Genomic DNA, 20414 nt, shown 5'->3' on the forward strand with positions numbered 1-20414 from the left:
CAAAAGGTTAACCCGGCCCTGTTTGGGGTGCAGGCTCTGGGCCGGAGTTCGGGTTCAGGAGGGGGGCAAGCTGTGGGCGTGTCTGTACAATATTGCAGGGCATGAAGTCTCCCGGCTGGAGCAGTAACGTCTCCCCGCAGCACGTGTCAGAGAGAGAGAGGAGCTGCGGTGTCTAGGCAGTGACACGCTTGGAATCGGGCTGCCTGTGCCTTTAAGAGCCCAGCCCCAGGAACCCGCCCTCAGCGTCCTGGGGGGAGACCTAAAAAAGCCTCTGCACCCCCCGCCCCTAGACTTGCGAGCAGAGCAGGTGGCTCCTCCCGCGGGGTGACTGTTCCCCCTCCCTGGGCGGGTTTGGTCCCCGCACAGGGTCTGGCAGCGGCTCCCCCCGGGCTTAACTCAGGCTCCCGCCCCCGCATTTCCCTTCCACCTACAGCAGCTTGAGCCCCCCCCTCCATATGCCCCCTTGACCCCTCTTAACCCCGCCCCAGAGCCGGCAGCAAACTCTGAGGAGAAGTCAGGGCAGCGCGAGGGCAGCTGCCCCAGCGAAGGTCACTGCGCATGCTCGGTTCGGCAGCGCATGCTCAGTTGCGCCCAAAGCAGGGACGTGGGGGAGGGAGTTTTCCCTGTCGTTGGTGGCCGCGAGGGGAGCGTCCAGCATGAGGCAGAAGAAGAAAGGTAACGGCGGCGGCGGCGGCCCCGTCCTCTGCGGCTCGCGGGAGCCCCGCCCCCCCCGCGTCTCTTCCTCGGGCTTGCGGCGGGGGGACGACTCGGTGGGCCCCCCCCCCACGTCGCCTCCTCGGGCCTGGGCCTCGAGCGCGAAGGCGGTTGCGCGGGAGCTGGAGTGTTCCCGCCCCCGCCGCTGCTCACGTGCCAATGGGGTTAAACGGCCGGCGCGCGGCAGCCCGTGCGCGGGATCGGGGCCGCAGCGCGGAGCGGATAGGGAGGCGCCCCCCCTCCCCCCGCGGGGCCCGCCCTGGTTCGCCTCAGGGGCAGCAGCTGTGGCCCGTTCCTGGCCTTGTCTTGTCAGAGACGCATGTGGCTGTGTCTGCGCTGGCCCCTTCCTCGCCCTCGCTCAGGGCTGTGAAAAAACACCGACTCCCCCCTCCCCCCCACACGCAAAAGTTTTAGCGACGAACGCACCCGCGTGGGCAGCGTTTCCTCAGTGGGAGCCACGCTCCTGGGAGGTGGTTTTATTTCGCTCTCCGGGTGTTACAGGCACATTGGCACATTTGCACTGTTGTAAGGTGAGCAGTGTGGAGTAGCCATAAAAACAACCAGGAGCTGGGTGGCACTTTAGAGACTAACAGATTTATTTGGGCAGACGCTTCTGTGGGTAGTTTTTTGCCCAGAAAAGCTTAAGCCCAAATAAATCTGTTAGTCTTTAAGGTGCCACCGGACTCCTGGTTGTTTTTGTGGCTACAGACTAACACAGCTACCCCCGATACTTGAGGTAGCCATAGATCCAAGGCCGGAGGGGACTACTGTGATCATCCAGTCTGACCTCCTTAGCACGTCCTTAAATTAATTCCTGTTTGAACTAGAGCATCTCATAAAAAAAGAAAGTCTTGATTTAAATGTGTCCAATGCTGGAGAATCCAGCCTAGCCCTTGGCAAATTGTTCCAGGGGTCAATTATCTTCTCTGTTGAAAATTTGTGCCTTAGTTCTAGTCTGAATTTGTCTAGATCAGAGGTGGGCAAACTATGGCCCACGGGACCAGGGGCGGCTCTAGAGATCACGCTGCCCCAAGCAGCGCGGAGCGCTGCGCCGCCCTTCCCCGGTCCCGCGGCGGGTCCCCTCTTCCCGCGGCTCCGGATGAGCTCCTGCCGATGTGCCTGCGGCAGGTCCACCGGAGCCCGGGACCAGCGGACCTGCCGCAGTCATGCCTGCGGGAGCTCAACCGGAGCCGCGGGAAGACGGCACCCGCCGCAGTCATGCCTGCGGCAGGTCCGCTCGTCCCGGCTCCGTGGACCTGCCGCAGGCATGCGAGCTCCACCGAGCCAAATGCCGCCCCAAGCGCCTGCTTGGCGCGCTGGGGTCTAGAGCCGCCCCTGCACGGGACCCTCCTGCCTGGCCCCTGAGCTCCTGTCCCAGAAGGCACAATGCTCTGGGCAGCGCAGCTGCAGAGCTGCGGCCTAACCCAGTGCTCTGTGCTGCGCGGTGGCGTGCCTGGCTCCAGCCACAGCTACGCCGCCAGCCACCAGTGCTCCAGGCAGCACGGTAAGGGGGCAGTGAGTAGGGGGCTTGGATAGAGGGCAGAGGAACTCAGGTGGTGGTCAGGGTGGGGTGGGGAAATGGGGTTGAATGGGTGCAGGGGTCCTGGGGGGCATTCAGGAAAGAGGGGGAGATAGATGGGGTGGCAGGCGGAAGTCAGGGACAGGGGTTCCGGGGGCGGTGAGGGGATGGGGGGGGGTTAGATGGGGTAGGAGTCCCGGGGTGGTGGAGTCAGGGGGCAAGAAGCAGGGTGGGGGATAGGGGGTGATGTAAATGAGGAATCACGTGCTTGAATTGGTAATTTGCACAAATGATTAGCATATGTCAATTGTATGTGTGGTTTTTTTTTGCCTGAACATACGTCATTTTTATTTCAGGAGACCTCAGCCATGCAGAGCTAATGATGATGACAATAGCTGATGTCATTAAACAGCTGATTGAGGCTCATGAGCAGGGAAGAGATGTGAATCTAAATAAGTAAGTAGTGCTAACCAGTAACTTATCTCTATACTTTCCAGGGCAGGTACCCAACCCTGGAGGAATAATTGTCTCTTCAGACATTTTTAAAAATAGTACTTAGTTTTCACACCCCCAACTAAATTTCTTTCACCAATACAAATCTTATATAATTGCATTTGTGCGCTGACTTGAAAATATACCCGTTTACTTCATTCAGAGCTTTTATACCATGGCATGAGGCATATTAATGAAAAAGAATAAGCATGTCTCTTATTTTTTATATTGTAAGTCTGTCCAACCTGTAAGTCCGACAGGGACCATACAGGGTATGTCTACACAGCAAAAAACAAAACAAACCCTCCACTGACTTGGACTTGCAGGGCTTGCATTGTGGGGCTAAAAATATCAGCGTAGATCATAGAATCATAGGACTGGAGTGACCTTGAGAGTTCATTTAGTGCAGTCCCCTGCACTCATGGTAGGACTACTTATTATCTAGACCATCCCTAACACGTGTTTGCCTAACCACTCTTAAAAGTCTCCGATGATGGAGATTCTACAACCTCTGTAGGCAGTTTATTCAAGTGCTTAACCACTGTGACAGGAAGTTTTTCCTAATGTCCAAACTAAACCTCCTTTGCTGCAATTTAAGCCCATTGCTTCTTGTCCAATCCTCAGAGATTAAGGAGAACAATTTTTCTCCCTCTTCCTTGTAACAGTCTTTTATGTACTTGAAAACTGTTATCATGTCTCCTTCTCTTCTCCAGACTAAACAAACCCAATTTTTTCAATCTTCCCTCATAGGCCATGTTTTCTAGACCTTTAATCATTTTTGTTGATCTTCTCTGGACTGTCTCCAGTTTGTCAACATCTTTCCGGAAATGTGGCACCCAGAACTGGACACAATACTCTTCTTGAGGCCTAATCAGAGAGTAAAGTGGAAGAATTACTTCTTGGGTCTTGCTTACAGCAGTCCTGCTAATACATCCCAGAATGATGTTTGCTTTTTTACAACAGTTGTATTTCGCTTGTGATCCACTATGATCCGCTGAGAGCAAATTAGTGTTCGGGCTTGGGCTGGAGCCTCGGCCCTGAGACCCACCGCTTTCGCCGGGCTCCAGAGCGCGGGCTCCAGAGCGCAGACTCCAGCCCAAGCCTGAATGTCTCCACTGCTATTTTTAGCTCCCAAGTCATTTGACCTTTGCTCTGAGACTTGCTGCTATGGGTCTTTTTGTTTGCTGTGTAGATGTACCCAGAGTCATGCGACAATGATCTGGATTAAATTCAGGCTCCCATAGTGAAAAGAATTGTTAACTAAAATAATACTCTTCTCTGTTGCCTTTATAAACTCAGAATAACTGTATTGAGACTGAGAACAGGATTTGGCCCCAGGTTCCTAATGCAGTGCTTTGGTATTCCCTTCAAAGACATTTTCCTGGGCACAAGTTGGAAAGAGACCCAGGAGGAATCTGGGTTTGCATGGTAGGAGTTAGACCAAAAATCTCATGAACTGAACTAATTTGCTCTCAGTCACTGAGAAACAGTAAACTTTGAGCCTTCTAGTGCTAGTTTCAGAACTTTTTTGAGTAAAACCACACTTTAATTCCCCCCCCCAAAAAGGCCAAGAAATAGCAAAAATACAAAATCTTACAATTACAGTTGCCTCAGGTTATTTTTTTTATGCCTTAACGTTAAGTTAGCTATCCCATATAGCTAGCATCAGCTTTTTAATTAGGTTCTTTTAATGTGGGTCTCATTAGGTAATGTACATTAGTCTGAACTGTAGACAGTAACACAGCACTTACTGGATTGAGTTGTAGGTAGGTGCTGGGATATATCAGCAATGGGCGTAAGGACCTGAATAGAATAAAATAATTTGAGGTCCTTCCATTTTAGGGTGAAAACCAAGACGTCTGCTAAGTATGGGCTTTCTGCACAGCCTCGTTTGGTTGACATCATCGCTGCTGTTCCACCTCAGTATCGCAAGGTGCTGGTACCCAAGCTAAAGGCAAAGCCTATCCGAACTGCTAGTGGGGTGAGCACTGTATATAAATGACCCTTTCAGTGACAGACCAGGATTAATTGTTGTCAAACATTCTAAAGATGTTGAAAGTCCAGAAGCTTCAATGAAGTACTAGCTATGTGGTCAACTTTCCAGATTGTCTACAGCAGTGGTTTTCAAACTTTCTTTTCTGAGGACCCAGTTGAAGAAAATTGTTGATGCCCGCAATCCAGTGGAGCTGGGGATGAGGGGTATGGGGTGTGGGAGGGGCTCAGAGCTGGGGCAGGGGATTGGGGCGCAGGGCTGGGGTGCGGCCTTACCTCCGGTGGCTCCAAGTCAGCAGCGCAGCTGGGGTGTAGAGGCAGGCTTCCTGCCTGTCCTGGCATCGCAGACCGCGCTGTGCCCCAGAAGCGGCCAGCAGCAGGTCCAGCTCCTATGCAGAGGTGTGCAAGTGGCTCCATGTGGCTCTCACCCTCAGGCACTGCCCCCCCCCCCCTCCTATTGGCTGGTTCCCGACCAGTGGGAGTGGGGAGCCGGTGCTTGGGGCAGAGGCAGTGTGTGGAGCCCCGTGGTCCCCCTGCCTAGAAGCTGGACACTTCCGGGGTGCAACACGGTGTCAGAACAGGTAGGCACTAGCCTGCCTTAGCCGAGCAGCACCACCGACAGGACTTTTAATGTCCCGGTTCGTGGTGCTGGCCAGGAACAGCACTCTGGGTCCCTGGGTGCTGAGCAAGGTGACCCAGTGCCTTACAGCTCCGAACTTTGAAAAACACTGGTCTACAGCATCATAGCAGTTGCAAGAGAATATGTTTTTCAAAATATCTCATGAAGGCAAAAAAGAGGGCTGGTGCAGTGACTGCCGGTTGTTAAACAGATTAGCATGTCTCACTTCCACAGGTTAATCTGGAAACAAGACCCATTTAAAATTTAGTGCTGTTGCACCTGGCCGGCTCAGCAAATGGTCCAGTAACAAGATTTTAATCCTTCACCCACAATTTCCTTAAAAGATAATTAAGGCTGAAAAGTGTTAACACTAACTATAGCTAGCATCCAACAGGATATTTTAAGCCTTCCTATCATACCACACACACACTCCCTGCTCCTCTCCCCAATTTAAAAAAAAATCGGGAAAGGTACAGTTATTAAGGTAATTCCATGTTGCCATATAATAATTGACAAGTATCTCTGAAAATCAGGCACTTGGTGTCTCAAGTTGTGTACACAAAACTAGGGGACACTTGAAAAATTGCATCTTAACCTCTCTAGTTCTCATAATCTCTATTTGTTAAAAGGGAGATTAATGCCCCCAAATGGTGTTGTGAGGCTCAGGGTTTGGTTTTTTTTGAGAAACTAGGAGATCATGGGAGAAAAAAATTCTGAGAATTACTTTCTGCGGCTGATGAGGATGAATTTATCTTTCCCTTTTTGTCTGTTTCCTCCCCTTATTTTTCTCTCTCTCCAATGCCCATCTTCCAAAGTCTTTCCCCAATGCCTATTGTCATTCTCCCAGCCTCACATTCTCCTGAAAATGCACCGAACTGTCCCAATCAGGATTTTAATGTCACTCTGGGTGTCATAAACAGATAGTTAAGGGTTAAAGTCTGTTTTACCTGTAAAGGGTTAACATGCAGTACCTGGTGACCACCTGACCAAAGGACCAATCAGAGACGAGATAATTTCAAATCTCTGTGGAGGGAAGCCTTTGTCTGTGTTCTTTGTTAGAACTCTTTTTGAATCTAAGAGAGACAGTCATGTCTCCAAGCTCTCCTGGAGTAGTTTCTACTAATTAATAGTGAGTATTAATTAGAAAGGCGAATTAGTCTTATGATTTGATTTCTATATTTGCAATTGTGTGTTTGCTAAAGGAAATGCTTTATTCCTGTTTGCTGATTTTGCTTTGACTGAGAAAGGGGGGAGGGGGAATTCTCTCCAGAGATTGATAAGGTTAGACCCTATGAGTGTCCAGCTTGGGCTCATAGAGATTCTGTATTTTCTTTTTAGTCTTTAATAAATTCTTTTCTTTTCTATTAAGGACTTGTTGGTCTTTCCTTGGGTGGATTCTCAGGGAAAGAGAAGGGGGAGGTATCCCTCTGTAGTTAGACCCCGTGTCTCTCCTAGGAAAAGGGAGGGGGGAGGAAGCAGGGGGAATGGTTTGTTTCTCCTGGGTGTAAGAACTCCATGGATTTGGGGCTCTTGGAATCCCCTAGGATTTTGGGGAAGGACTGTGTCTCAATCCACATTTAATGATTGAGTGGTGGCAGCCTACTAGATCTAAACTGGTTTTTAGTTTAGAGGGAAACCAAGTCAGGTCCCCACATTGGAGCCCAACAGTTCCAAGTGGGGGTGAGACCTTTGACATGGTGGCAGCGGAGTTTCGAACCCATTGTTAGAAGAAATCTTCAGCCAGGTTGGCTGGAGGGAATTGAGTTTCCAGCAGGCTTTGTTGGAAGCAGTTTTTCTTTTGGGTTGCTTGGACAGGCAGCTTGAGGAAAAAGCAGTTTTCTTTCGGGTGGCATAGAAAAGCACCTTGGAGGAAAAGAAAGTGTGTGCATTCCTTAGGTGGGGGGAAGTGCCCTCACAGGTTTGCTGGGCAGATAAGGATTCTCAAGCCAGAGGTTTTTAGCTCTGGTTGCAAGGAGGTGTGTCCCTCCTTTGTGTGATCAGGATTCCTTGGGTGGGGGGAGGTGCTCCTGGGAGCTCACCCCGTCCAACAGGGAAAACAGGTTTGGTGAGGAGAGAGAGCTCCTGCAGCCAGATTTTTTTCCCTGTGTCTTTTGAAATCCTCTGGAGCCAGGGAATACAAAACCCTGAAAGGATTTACTACACTTTTCTCACAGGTACTAAGTAGGACCAGCCGGTCAGCTGGGCTTATTAGTACCACCGCTCAGAAGGAGAGGAAGATTGTTTTTTTGGAAACGGATTTTCAGCTGGGTTTAGCTGAGGGAAATAAGGTTTCTAACAGGCTGTGTTAGAAAAGGATTTTTTTTCTTCTTCTTTTCTTTTTTCTTTCTGTCTGCTTGAAAAAACAGCTAGGAAAGAGGTGCAAGTTTTTCTAGGAGGCTTGTTAGAAAGGACCCCCACTGTGAGGTACTTAGCAAGTGCTAGAAACAGGACAAACCAGGTTGGTTTTTTTTTGGTCTTCTCAGTATATCAGCAAACAGCAACTACACATTTGCAAATGAAAAGTTTTGTTTTTTTTCTATTCAGTCTCTTCGTGAATAGAAAGGGTTAGGAATTGGGGAAACCAGTTCACTGACTGCAGAGGGGTGTGGCCAGCACCAAAAAGCAACACCAGCAAGCCACACATAAAATTCACTGACTGCAGAGGGGTGTGGCCAACACCAGAAGGCACTGTTCCCCATCCCAACAAATTTCCCACCTACATGGCAGGTGAGAACACTGAGGCCTTCTTGAAAAATTTTAAAAGGACCTGCCATGGGTACAGCATCCCTGAAGACCAGTACAAGGACTGGTCAGGAAAGTGGACTTTTGCTGTCTATGACAATTATTCCATCCCCATGCTACTGGGGGAAGACTTGGCCAACCATGTGCAGCTGGCCAAGAGGGGGGGAGTGGTCACCCGCAGCCAGGCCAAACAAGCAGGCACTCCCATCCCTGTTCCTGAGCCATCCACCAGGACCCTGTCTGTGTTACCAGAGACCCAGACAGAGGTGGTGGAACCGGATCTCATGCCAACAACTACAGCAGCCATAGTACATCCAGTCCCAGGACCGGAACTGGAAGAGCAACCAGCGGCAGAACCAGCGCCAGCACTGACGCCAGCGCACTCCACCGCCAGGGGGCCTAAACTGGCAGAAGCAGCAGACAACTCTACCCAAGAGGCTCAGCCAGAGCCTGAAATATCACCTTGTGCACCAGCGGAGAGCGGTCCACAGTCAATGGAAACAACCTCATCACCTACATCGCTCCCAGAGGAGCTGGTGTCTCCCGCCTCAAGGGAACAGTTCCAGACTGAGCAGGAAGCCGATGACAGCCTTAAGAAAGCTTCAACCCACCGCCTCTCAACTCTTCTACCCAATTCCAGTTTGTTGTAAAACAAGGACTTTTATATAAGGACCTTCTTTCTGGTGGACACCAGGAAGGCCAGCATCCGCAAAGACAGTGGTAGTTCCAACTAAGTACTGGGACAAGCTCTTAAGCTTGGGCCCTGACATCCCAGTGGGCATTCTGGGGTCAACAAAGCACAAACAAGTTAAAAACATTCCTTCCACTGGGAGGGAATGGGCAAGGACGTTGCCAAGTATGTCCGGTCAAATGCATACAAAGTGTTCTTCAATGTCAAATATCTTGTTGTTTACATACTTAGTAGTATATGTAATAGTGCATGTGTTTTGTTTATCTGTTTATTTTACAGTTCTAGGAGGAAATCACCACCAGTAGTTCCCACTGTTGGCGATTTGGGGGGCGTGTCATAAACAGATAGTTAAGGGTTAAAGTCTGTTTTACCTGTAAAGGGTTAACATGCAGTACCTGGTGACCACCTGACCAAAGGACCAATCAGAGACGAGATAATTTCAAATCTCTGTGGAGGGAAGCCTTTGTCTGTGTTCTTTGTTAGAACTCTTTTTGAATCTAAGAGAGACAGTCATGTCTCCAAGCTCTCCTGGAGTAGTTTCTACTAATTAATAGTGAGTATTAATTAGAAAGGCGAATTAGTCTTATGATTTGATTTCTATATTTGCAATTGTGTGTTTGCTAAAGGAAATGCTTTATTCCTGTTTGCTGATTTTGCTTTGACTGAGAAAGGGGGGAGGGGGAATTCTCTCCAGAGATTGATAAGGTTAGACCCTATGAGTGTCCAGCTTGGGCTCATAGAGATTCTGTATTTTCTTTTTAGTCTTTAATAAATTCTTTTCTTTTCTATTAAGGACTTGTTGGTCTTTCCTTGGGTGGATTCTCAGGGAAAGAGAAGGGGGAGGTATCCCTCTGTAGTTAGACCCCGTGTCTCTCCTAGGAAAAGGGAGGGGGGAGGAAGCAGGGGGAATGGTTTGTTTCTCCTGGGTGTAAGAACTCCATGGATTTGGGGCTCTTGGAATCCCCTAGGATTTTGGGGAAGGACTGTGTCTCAATCCACATTTAATGATTGAGTGGTGGCAGCCTACTAGATCTAAACTGGTTTTTAGTTTAGAGGGAAACCAAGTCAGGTCCCCACATTGGAGCCCAACAGTTCCAAGTGGGGGTGAGACCTTTGACACTGGGTCTTGACAGTGTGCCTGTGGTACCAAACCTAAGATGGGTCATCTGCTTGTAAATGTGGTCTTGTGTGCTATGAACATGTCCTGCTGCTATATCCCTCTGGACTGTTTACTGTTGCATTTGATGGTGGTTGACTGTCACTGCCACTACTATTTTTTCCTTCGAGTTAATGCACCAGTGTGTTAAAGGTAAGGCTCAGATTCAGAAAACTTAAAATAGTCCCTCACATATTCATAGACTCTAGGACTGGAAGGGACCTCGAGACCTGTTTGTATAATTTGTATAATTTCAGGATGTACTTTTTTATCTTTCATAATTTCAGAAATAACTATGATTATAATTTCCTTCCTTTGTAACTCTCCTTATTACAGATTGCTGTTGTGGCTGTGATGTGCAAACCGCACAGGTGTCCACACATTAACTTTACAGGAAACATATGTGTGTAAGTATGACTGTTCAGAGGAGCCAAAGGAGAAATGTTTCATTATCTCTGGAATAAGTCTGGCCATGTGCAGTAGCATACTGTCACTTTTGTCGTTTTGGGGTTCTACAGACCTGGATTACCTCTAAAATTCCACAGGCCACCTTTCTTTCTGCATGAGTGAAAACATGTAGCAAGTTGAATCAAAATCCAGACTGTCGATGCATATGGGTTATGCAGAAACAGATACTCTATTTGACAGTTCTTTCTCTTCAAAGAAAACATGCTTTTCCATCAATGGACCAATCCCTGCTTGTGTTAGTGGAAATACTTAAGTGAATACAAAGGGCTGGATTTGGCCACTTGTTAATAGTGGAATACAAATTATGTTATTCTAGTTGTTTGTTCGTGTAGATTTATAAAAAAGCTGGTTCCACAGCCATTCACACAACTTAAAAATACATCCTTAGTGCAATAATTTATGGCAATCTACCATGAATCCCCCCTCCATTTGAACAATTCCTCATCTCTGCTGTTACAATTCTCCCTCCTTTTCAAATGCTTGGGGAAAAAAGACATACCCTGAAGGTCTGTGTCTACTCTACTCAGATTGAGCTATTTCAGACCAACTGGGTGAAAATATTTGTCACAATTTGAAAAGTGCTTGTAGAGACTTAAGTAGCATGTTCTTGAGCAGCCTGTAAACAAACTTGTGGACAAAAACTACCATGAATATAATGGAAATTATTAGAGAAGTAAGAAAAAATTGCAGGGCTTTGCAAAATTTAAATACGACTTTTAAAAAGTTTGGGGAAATAAAATATTTAAAACTTTGCAAAAGTGCAAATTTATAATGAAAGATGCCACTTAGCTACCTCATCCCCTGCTATCTCAAGTATTTCTGTTGTTCGCATGACATCCCCAACCCACTGCTTGCTCGGATGTCATGTCCATGGGCTCTTCCAATCTGAGTGGAAATAGACATTACAGAAATTCGAAAAAAGTAGGTGTTCTTTTTGTACTTCTATTCTGGCTATTTGATAATGGTTCCTTCTCAGACACCACTTCTGCTCTCTGAGTGTTCAGCATAATATCTGCAAGCTTTAGTAACTAAAATAAAATGTTAGTAGTTTTCAGTGCCAACATGCTAAGAGAGTCTGTTCTGAAGATGAAGTCTGTTCTTCCTCCTTGTGCGTCATCAGTAGTACTATTTGAGACATTTCAGTGCAAATACATACAAATACATTGAATTGTGTTGCTCCAGTTTAAACAAGGATATTAATTTGGATTGCAGACTCTTCAGTACTGGTGGTGGTTCATGAGAAGGAATGGTCCAGACTGAGTTTGCCATGCAAGCTGTGGGAAAAGTAACTAATTTTATTATGAACTGAGTGTGTTTGATTTGATAGGGAATCATTGAGAGACATTCCTGGAACCTGATGATGGCATTTTTGCTTGCTAATCAGAGACCTGTACTTTAAGTAATAACATGCTGACTGCTCCATTAACTTGGTTATTGAGAGTGCTCAGTCTGTACTGTTGAACTACTGAAACTGAGAGAATTCTCACACTTCCTGTGCCAGGTCATTTTGAACATTGAATGAAATGTACGTTAGCCCTTACACTTGTAACCCTGAGAAGTAAACTGAGGCTGTTTCAGAGTGAACAGAAACAGATTCCTTTCTGTGGGAAGCAATCCATTTACCAGTTCTTTCCTGAGCAGCAGTGATGCTGTGGTATCCACTAATTGGTTTCTCTGCAACTTGCATGCATGTAATTAAAATCTGTTTAATGTAAGTCGTCAGGGCCAGTAATAGTAATTTACTGTACAATTGTCCAGTGTGCATGTTACTTTACTCTGTGGTTTGCTAAACAGTATGTCCCTGAATTCAAGCAACTACATAGAAGTATGGTTCTCCACTATCAATATTTAAATCCTAATGGTATCTGGAAATGAAATGCAGATCTTGAGTTATCTTTATTTTGTAACTGAAGACCCTATCTATTTTTTATGTATATTGACATCCTACATGCTTCAGATACATTAAACCAGAGGAGTCGTTTTCTAGATAGGGGACGGCTAATTTAATTATGATGTTTGGAAAATGTTTATGCTTCTTATACACATTTAGAACTACTTATAGTATCGCTTTGTTTTCATTTTAATAATTTTTCTGTGATACTAGTCCAAAGCTCTAGAGCTGGTTCCCTAAATGAATAAAGTGGAGATGTGGTTTATTTGAAATTATTTCAGGCTTTTGAAGGGTATGTGCTATACATTTTTTTGGTATAATTTATTTAAAAATTATTTTAGGTAGACACAATTATTTGGCGGGTCCACATTTCTCTATATATGATTATTATCCTGATCCCTTGGATGCTTTAAGTGAAATGTCTGTTGTGCAGTACTAGTGATCATCTTTTTTTACATGTAATTTTTTTTTTTTTTACTGCTATAGTACAGCACTTGTATAGTGCTACGTGTCCGCAATTCCTAGGAATGTCAATAGAAGTTGAGGGTGCTTATTACTATTCTAAATCACATCCTTAAACTATGGTTTGTAGTGCACAAATGCAGATACCTGTCTCAGTTAAATCAAGAGACTCTTTATTGTTTTGTATTTGTCATTGGTACAGGTTTGTGTATGACTCCTTATTCTCTTTTAATACTTGCAGATACTGCCCTGGTGGGCCCGATTCTGATTTTGAATATTCAACACAGTCTTACACTGGCTATGAGGTATTATCTTTGAGGGTCATGTTGCAATGTCACATTCTGTCTGTGAAATTGTGACCAGCTCTTTTCATCTCTATTCACAACTCTTTAGAAAATCAGTCCTTATTGCAAGAATGAAAAAGGAGAGAGGGGGACAAAAAAGAAACATCTGAGTAGTGAAACTGAAACAGTTAAACTGCTAGGGCTGGAAATCCCTTTGAATTAGTTTTTAATAGTTCTTCTCTCTTCTGATTATTTTGTTAGCTTTTTCCCCCCCTTAGGCTTGAAAAAAAGTTTTTCTTTTCCTACCAATTTTATCCTTTTCACGTTGGCAAAGATAAGTTTTCTTTATTTTCCTGTTTCAGATGCCCTTAAACTTAAAGGGACACTGGCAGGTTCCAAGTATGATCTCTTCAAAAGTTATTCTTCCTCATAAATATTGCCCGAGGAAACAGCCCAGTGGAAACTTGCGTGCTCTATAGCCCGGCTCATTGTAACTCACTTTAGCAAAAAGTGGGATCTTGAGGTTTTTAAATCTGTAAATAAAATACTTCAAAAGTGAATCTTTTTCTTAACTTGCTTGATTTGGTGTCCCATGCCAAACCCCAGAGTAGCACATCTTGCGACTACATATGTATCTGCAGTAGAACCTCATTAATCTACATATTTTATAGTGCAAAAAAAAGCTTTCCTGCTACCCAGCAAAAGCTTAATAGCAGATACTGTAGTGAGACTAAATTATTTAAACATTTTTGTAAAAATATGCTTCATTCCATCTATTACTATATTATGAAGTGTCAAAAATAATTGAAACTAAGTAATTGTCAAAGTAAACAAACTAAGTAGACTTAGGTACAGTGTCTTTTTAGCTTTAATTTTTTGGTTCACTTGTTATTATCCAATAATCAGTGATTGGCAATGGGTCTCCCAATCATTAGTGCAAATTAGGAAGTGTGTATGTACAGTAGAACGTTCCTAATTCACACTGATTTGGAGACTCTTAGCACATGTGCCTGTGTTTGTATACATGTATTCGTTTAATATTAAGTGTCTTTGGCACTTGCAAAATATAGAGAGACAGTCCCTGATGCACTAGAAAACTCAAAGGAGAGCATAACTTGTCTAAAAACAATTAGTAATAGTTCACAATGTTTGCATCATGGAAATGATTTCTTAGGGATTTGATGAAAAGAGGGTGGTGGATAACAAATTGACATTGAGAAGTCATTCCATGCACAGGGAGCATCATGAAGGAGAAGAAGCAGTGAGATGAGGGTAGGAGGAAAAAAATGAATGAAGCATCAAGATGACGTATCTTGAGACAATAGTTTTGTAATCATAATTTGCAGAGGTACAATATAAATCTGTTTGTTGCCCCATCCTCATCCACTCAGACTTGTGGTGGTGAAGTAAAAATGGTGTCAAAAAAGATTGAACTGACCTATTTCAGTCGCATTACAACATCAGGGCAAAACACAAATTTGATTTCTTACATTGGTTAATATTCAGTAAACTACAGCCAGATAGACACTGGAGTCATAATGGGATCAAGATTTTAATAATTATATGTTTGTGAAAATGGAGTGTCCAACCAGGGGCTAAAGATTCACGTCTTGTTCTTTTCCAGTATGCTGTCAAGAAATAAGGTTTAATAATGAATTCTTCTATTTCTCCTAGCCAACATCAATGAGGGCCATTCGTGCCAGATATGATCCTTATCTTCAGACAAGACATCGAGTCGAACAGGTAAATATTTGCAATGAAGGGAATGTATTGTTTGAAAATAGTTGCAATAATTCCCTTAGTTTCCAGCATTTTGAAAACAGCTTTCCAATTAAGAGAGTTATCTTGGGGGTTACTGAATTGTCTTGTTCACTCTGGTGAGATTTGGGTTTTTAAATAGATATATAAATATCTTGGGGCCTCAAAATAGACTTGCTTATGATGATCTTTAAGATCCTCTCTCCTACCAGCTGCCAAATCCTTCATTCTCTGCTCCCTATATTGCTTTATTTTCATACATAAGTATATCATTATAATGATGTTGCAACATGAAATGTTACTGTCAGTATAAGAAAAACTCATATAAACTCAATGATGAAAACCCCCAAAGTCTTACACTTTAGATAACCATCCTAAAATATGGATATTTAGCTACTGATGCTCTCACAACATCTGACTAGTTCACCCCTAAATAAGCCCTGCCTTTTACATTTGGGCTGGGGAAGCTCGTGGCTTACCACTTTCACATCTGTGTGATTGGGTGGGGGGTTCCGTTAGCCCAGCTCCCTCCAGTAGCATCTCCATGGGAAAAACTGCATAAACCTGGGGAAAACTAGGAGGATGGCATCTCACTAAGTCATAACCTGCCACTTGATGGAGACTGGACAATAATGATAAATGAACATGGGATCAAACTCTGGTATGTTTCCCTTTCCTTCCCCCATTGTGGGGTTTCTCCCATTCTTCTTATTCTGTTTTGAGGTTCCTTTTCTATTCTCCCTCATCTAGGTGCCTCCTTTTTCCCTTCCCCTGAGGGTGGGGCTGAGGTGAAACTGCTGGCCTAGTGGCTGCTTCCATCCCTTAGAACAGTGGTCTCCAAAGAGGATCATTTGGGATGTGCGGCAGGAGGAGTGCCGCCGGAGCAGCGCCGCTTCCCCACCGCCCCCCTTCGGCAGTTCGGCCGGGAGTCCGAGTGGCTATTCCACCCCCCACTCTCCACCCCTTGGCAGTTCAGCCGGGAGTGCGAGCAGCTTTTTTTGCTTCGACTGTTCGGCCAGAAGCAGGGGGTGTGTGCTCAAAATTTTTTTACTGATTGGGTGCGCGATCAAAAAAGTTTGGAGACCGCTGCCATAGAAGCCAACAAAGGGGAACAAGGAAGAGTAGTGCAGGAGGAGGAGGAATAGGAGAAGTGTCTACTTGTTGTCCTGCAGCAGTCTCTGATGTTCAGTGGCAAGAACTCAGCAAAAAGGAATCCAGTCCTTGCTACTCAAGACAAATAGGGGGAAGTGGGACAGAGGCCAAAAACTGGGGGCTGTTCCAGCAGTCCCAGTTTGGGTGGCATGTATGTATGTATGTATCCCCAAGAAAATTTCTCCATGTTTCTCCCCGATAAATAAACTTGGTGGAGATAAGTTGTAGGATTCAATGGTTGTTCTCATGCTGTAGTTCTTGATAGTCTCAAAAAATATGAAACTGCCTAACTTAAAAGATGTATACAATGTTGTTGTAGCTGTGTTGATCCCAGGATATTAGAAAGACAAGGTGGGTGAGGTAATATATTTTATTGGACCAACTTCTATTGGTGATTGTGCAGCTCCAAAGCTGTCTCTGAGCTCTTCTTCAGGTCTGGGAAAGGTACTGAGTGTCATAGTTAAATATAACATTGAATGGATAGTTTAGCATAAGTAGTTAGTACATATTCTAAGTGACCAATAAAGGTGAAATGGCCTGTTTAAACCCCCCTGTAGTCATCAGACAAAAAGATGGGTCAGTTGTTGTAATAACCATAAATCCAATATAATAACTATGTGGGTGAAACCAGACAATCACTACTCTCTTGCATGAACTCACACAGGAAAATGAAAAGACAAAACACCATATCACTTGTGTGTGAACACTTTTCACAAAAAGGTCAGATACAGAGTGATCAGTCAGTCCTTGTCCTCAAAGGAAACCTGCACAACACTTTCAAAAGATGATCCTGGGAGCTTAAATTCGTAACTTTGGTAGGCACTAAAAATACTGGTCTTTAATAAAAATGCTGGTTTTATGGCTTATTACAGCAACCTAACCCAGTAACCACCCTCTGTGTTTTAAGACTACAGGGGTGTTAATGGGCCACTTCACGTTGAATGCTCTCTTATAATATGTGCCAACTACTTATGCTAAACAATCTGTTTGATCTTGTATTTAGGCTGTGTCTACACTACAGCTGATGTCGGCTTAACTTGTATCACTCAGGGGTGTGAAAAAACCACCCACTTGAGCAACCTAAGTTACACCAAAACAACGAGGAGTCCAGTGGCACCTTAAAGACTAACAGATTTATTTGGGCATAAGCTGTCATGGGTAAAAAACCCCACATCTTCAGATGCATGGAGTGAAAATTAGATTTTCAGAATAATTGCAGGCATTATTTTACTGACACATGAAGAGAAGGGAGTTACCTAACAAGTGGAGAACCAGTGTTGATAGGGCCAATTCAATCAGGGTGCAAGTAGTCCACTCTCAATATTTGATGAGGAGGTATCAATTCCAGGAGAGGGAAGGTTGCTTTTGTAGTGAGCCAGCCACTCCCAATCCCTATTCAAGCCCAAATTAATGGTGTTAAATTTGCAAATGAATTTTAGTTCTGCAGTTTCTCTTTGAAGTCTGTTTTTGAAGTTTTTTGTTCAAGTATGGCTACTTTTAAATATGTTATAGACTGTCCAGGGAGATTGAAGTGTTCTCCATGCATCTGAAGAAGTGGGGTTTTTTTACCCATGAAAGTTTATGCCCAAATAAATCCGTTAGTCTTTAAGGTGCCACTGGACTCCTCGTTTTTGTGGATACAGACTAACACGGCTATCCCCTGATAAGTTACACCAACATAAGTGCTCGTGTGCACAGCGCTATATCGGTGGGCGTGCTTCTTCTGCTGACATGGCTTCTGCTGCTCGAGCTCTCTTCACCAAATGCACTGCACTGCTGCCGCTGTATGTACAGACATGGTCTTAGCTGTCACACTCTGTCAGTACCTTTCCCCAACCTGAGGAAGAGCTTGAAAGCTTGTCTCTCTCACCAGCAGAAGTTGGTCTGATAGCAGATATTACCTCACCTGCCTTGTCTGTCCAACGTAAATGATCTCTCTTCATGAATGAATCTTAAGCCATTTAACCTGCTAAATGTTGTTTACATTGGCTAAACAACCAATTCTAAACAGTGTTTAAGATTGCAACTCTTCTGAATAGTAATTGACTGCTAATATAATAGGAAAAACTACCTGGGATATTGTTGAAATGATCACTAATTTGCCTGTAATTCTGATGTGAGTAGATGCTGTCTCTTATCTGTACAAAGAGTAAATGGTTCCTCAAATCTTCTGTCTCTTCTCCTGAAATCAACTTCTAGGAGAACAGTGAAATTCCATTGCTCTTAATCCTTTATTGCCTTCACTGGCTTCTGCTGCTCTCTAAATCAAGTGGAAAAACTCTCTGGATTTTGTATAGCCATGGTCTTGCCCATCCCCTTGAACTCTGCTTTTCCAGTTTGAGCTTCCTTTGTGGTATTGCTCTGTCATTTGTGATGCCCCGTCTCTTTAGAGCACTTTCCCATACGTCACCTCTCTTTACATAGTCTTTATAAACCATCCTATGCTCTTGCAATAGAGGAGTCATTTCTAAGTTATTTGCAAAGTTATATTAAGGCTACTGTATACAAAAGTATTATTGATTTGGCATTCTAGTAGAAGATATGAAAGGTCAATTCTGATAAGGAACTAACTGTACAGTATATTTTGGAGTCAAAAGGTTTTCATTGGAGTCCTTTAGGTACAAAGTCTCTCATAGCTATATTTAACTTTTTAGCTGAAGCAGCTGGGCCACAGTGTGGATAAGGTGGAATTCATTGTGATGGGAGGAACATTTATGGCCCTTCCTGAAGACTACAGAGATTACTTCATCCGAAACCTTCATGATGCATTATCTGGGCACACTTCCAACAATGTATCGGAGGCTGTCCGGTAAGCATGCTTGGTGTCCTTTAACACACTTTTTTAAAAAACCTTAAGTTAGCATAGGAAAATAAATTTTGAGTGTGAAAATATGGGCTAAATTTTTCCACCCTGGGTGTTTAAAGTTAGACAGCCAAATGTATATTTAGATAGACTTTCAGTAGTGCTGAGCACCCACAAGATCAACTCTAGGCACCCAAGCTGGAAAATTTTCTCCACAGTACAAGCCTATTTCTGTGTGATATGGCATCAAATTGAGCAGATTGTTCTTACTTTGGTATTTTAGTCTGTTTTTTACCACTTAAATGCAAACTCCCAGTCTATCTACAACAGTGGTTTACAACCTTTTTTCATTTGCGGACCCCTAAAAAATTTCAAATGGAGGTTTGACCCCTTTAGAAATCAGATATATAGTCTGTGGACCCCTGGAAAACCACTGTTCTGTGGTAACGACAGTCATTCGTGGACCCCTTGGGGGTTGAAAACTACTTATCTACACTCCGCTGATATCAACAATGACTGTTTTTGGGGTGCAAACTTTAAATTGTGAAGTATTTAAATAACATTGTGTTATCCAGATATCCGATTTATATAATGACTCTTTTGGCAAAGAAAAAGTACACAGATATTCTTAATCAAGTTAATAAATAATGTAAATAGATCTCAGTTTCCTTTTTAAAATTGCACTTTTTTGGGAGGTATTGCGGGCGGGGGCACAGGATTTGTGGATAATTGGAAAAATCTCCAGTCAGTAACACTGAGCTGTCCTCATCCTCTCATTCTGCACAATTCATTTATGTATAATCTGTCATCGTTCCATCCTCTTCCTTCAAGGTGGTGATGCAGTTGGGGTGTCTGCAGCTTCAGAGCTTTGGATGTATTGCTTTTGTTGCCTTGCTGAGTATTTGTATGGGAAGGGATGATATGGGCCTGAGTCCTCATATAAGAACCCTTTTGACCCATTTTTTGAGGCTGCTAGTAAGAGGTTGAAAAGATTCATATCACCTGAGGGCAGTTGATTGTTTCATAAAGCTGAAATCACATCCATCAGCCCTCAGGATTTCCCTTGGCATCTGTTTCTTAAGCCACAGTGAACCCTCTTTATTGCATGCTTATTCTTCGCTGCAGATTTAAAGGCACAACATCCTCTTAAAAACATGCCTCTGTGTATTTGTTATCTGTTGTTCTTACAGGTAACTCTTAAGATTGCCATAACTGAATTAAATTGGAGAAAAATAGTTAGTTTTTTTTCTTGCGTACTTTGTGTATAGTCATTTTCACAGTGTCCTCTGTTCTTGTGGGTCTTTCCCATAGTAACAGGCAAAACCATTTTAGAAAACGATTGTTGTAAAAATCTCAAATTGTCAGGGAAGCCTTGGGAGCAGCAGTACAGTCTTGAAACTACTTTTAACTTTTTAAAAAAAATGGCTAGATTTCAAATTTATCATATTCCTTGAAGTTTGTAAACACTGTTAAATTTCTTTGTGTTATCTTTTTTTTAACATATGAATGGTCATAGTGGGTCAGATCAGTGGTCCAGCTAGACCAGTATCCTGTCTTCTAACAGTGCCCAGTGTCAGATGCTTCAGAGGGAATGAAAAGAACAGGCAGTTATCGAGTGAGCTGCCCCCTGTTATCTTGTCCCAGCATGTGGCAGTCAAAGATTAGGGACAC

The 20414-nt window shown here is 44.0% G+C and overlaps 1 protein-coding gene across 3 annotated transcripts in view; it reads left to right on the plus strand.

Annotated features, from left to right (window-relative positions):
- The first annotated feature begins 409 nt into the window (after window positions 1-409).
- ELP3 (elongator acetyltransferase complex subunit 3) overlaps window positions 410-20414 on the plus strand; it is a 144646-nt gene continuing 124641 nt past the window's right edge. Inside the window, exons 1-7 of one of the 3 annotated variants that reach the window (XM_039532195.1) lie at window positions 410-675; window positions 2590-2689; window positions 4568-4706; window positions 10262-10332; window positions 12988-13051; window positions 14705-14773; window positions 18595-18749. In XM_039532195.1, the coding sequence (XP_039388129.1) occupies window positions 657-675; window positions 2590-2689; window positions 4568-4706; window positions 10262-10332; window positions 12988-13051; window positions 14705-14773; window positions 18595-18749 (617 nt within the window). In that variant the 5' untranslated portion in view covers window positions 410-656. Of the gene's footprint in view, window positions 676-1107; window positions 1245-2589; window positions 2690-4567; window positions 4707-10261; window positions 10333-12987; window positions 13052-14704; window positions 14774-18594; window positions 18750-20414 lie in introns of those variants that run through there. The other 2 variants (XM_039532197.1, XM_039532196.1) reach the window with 2 other exon arrangements.

This window comes from Mauremys reevesii, linkage group 3, assembly GCF_016161935.1.
Source record: "Mauremys reevesii isolate NIE-2019 linkage group 3, ASM1616193v1, whole genome shotgun sequence".
Lineage (NCBI taxonomy): Eukaryota > Metazoa > Chordata > Testudines > Geoemydidae > Mauremys > Mauremys reevesii.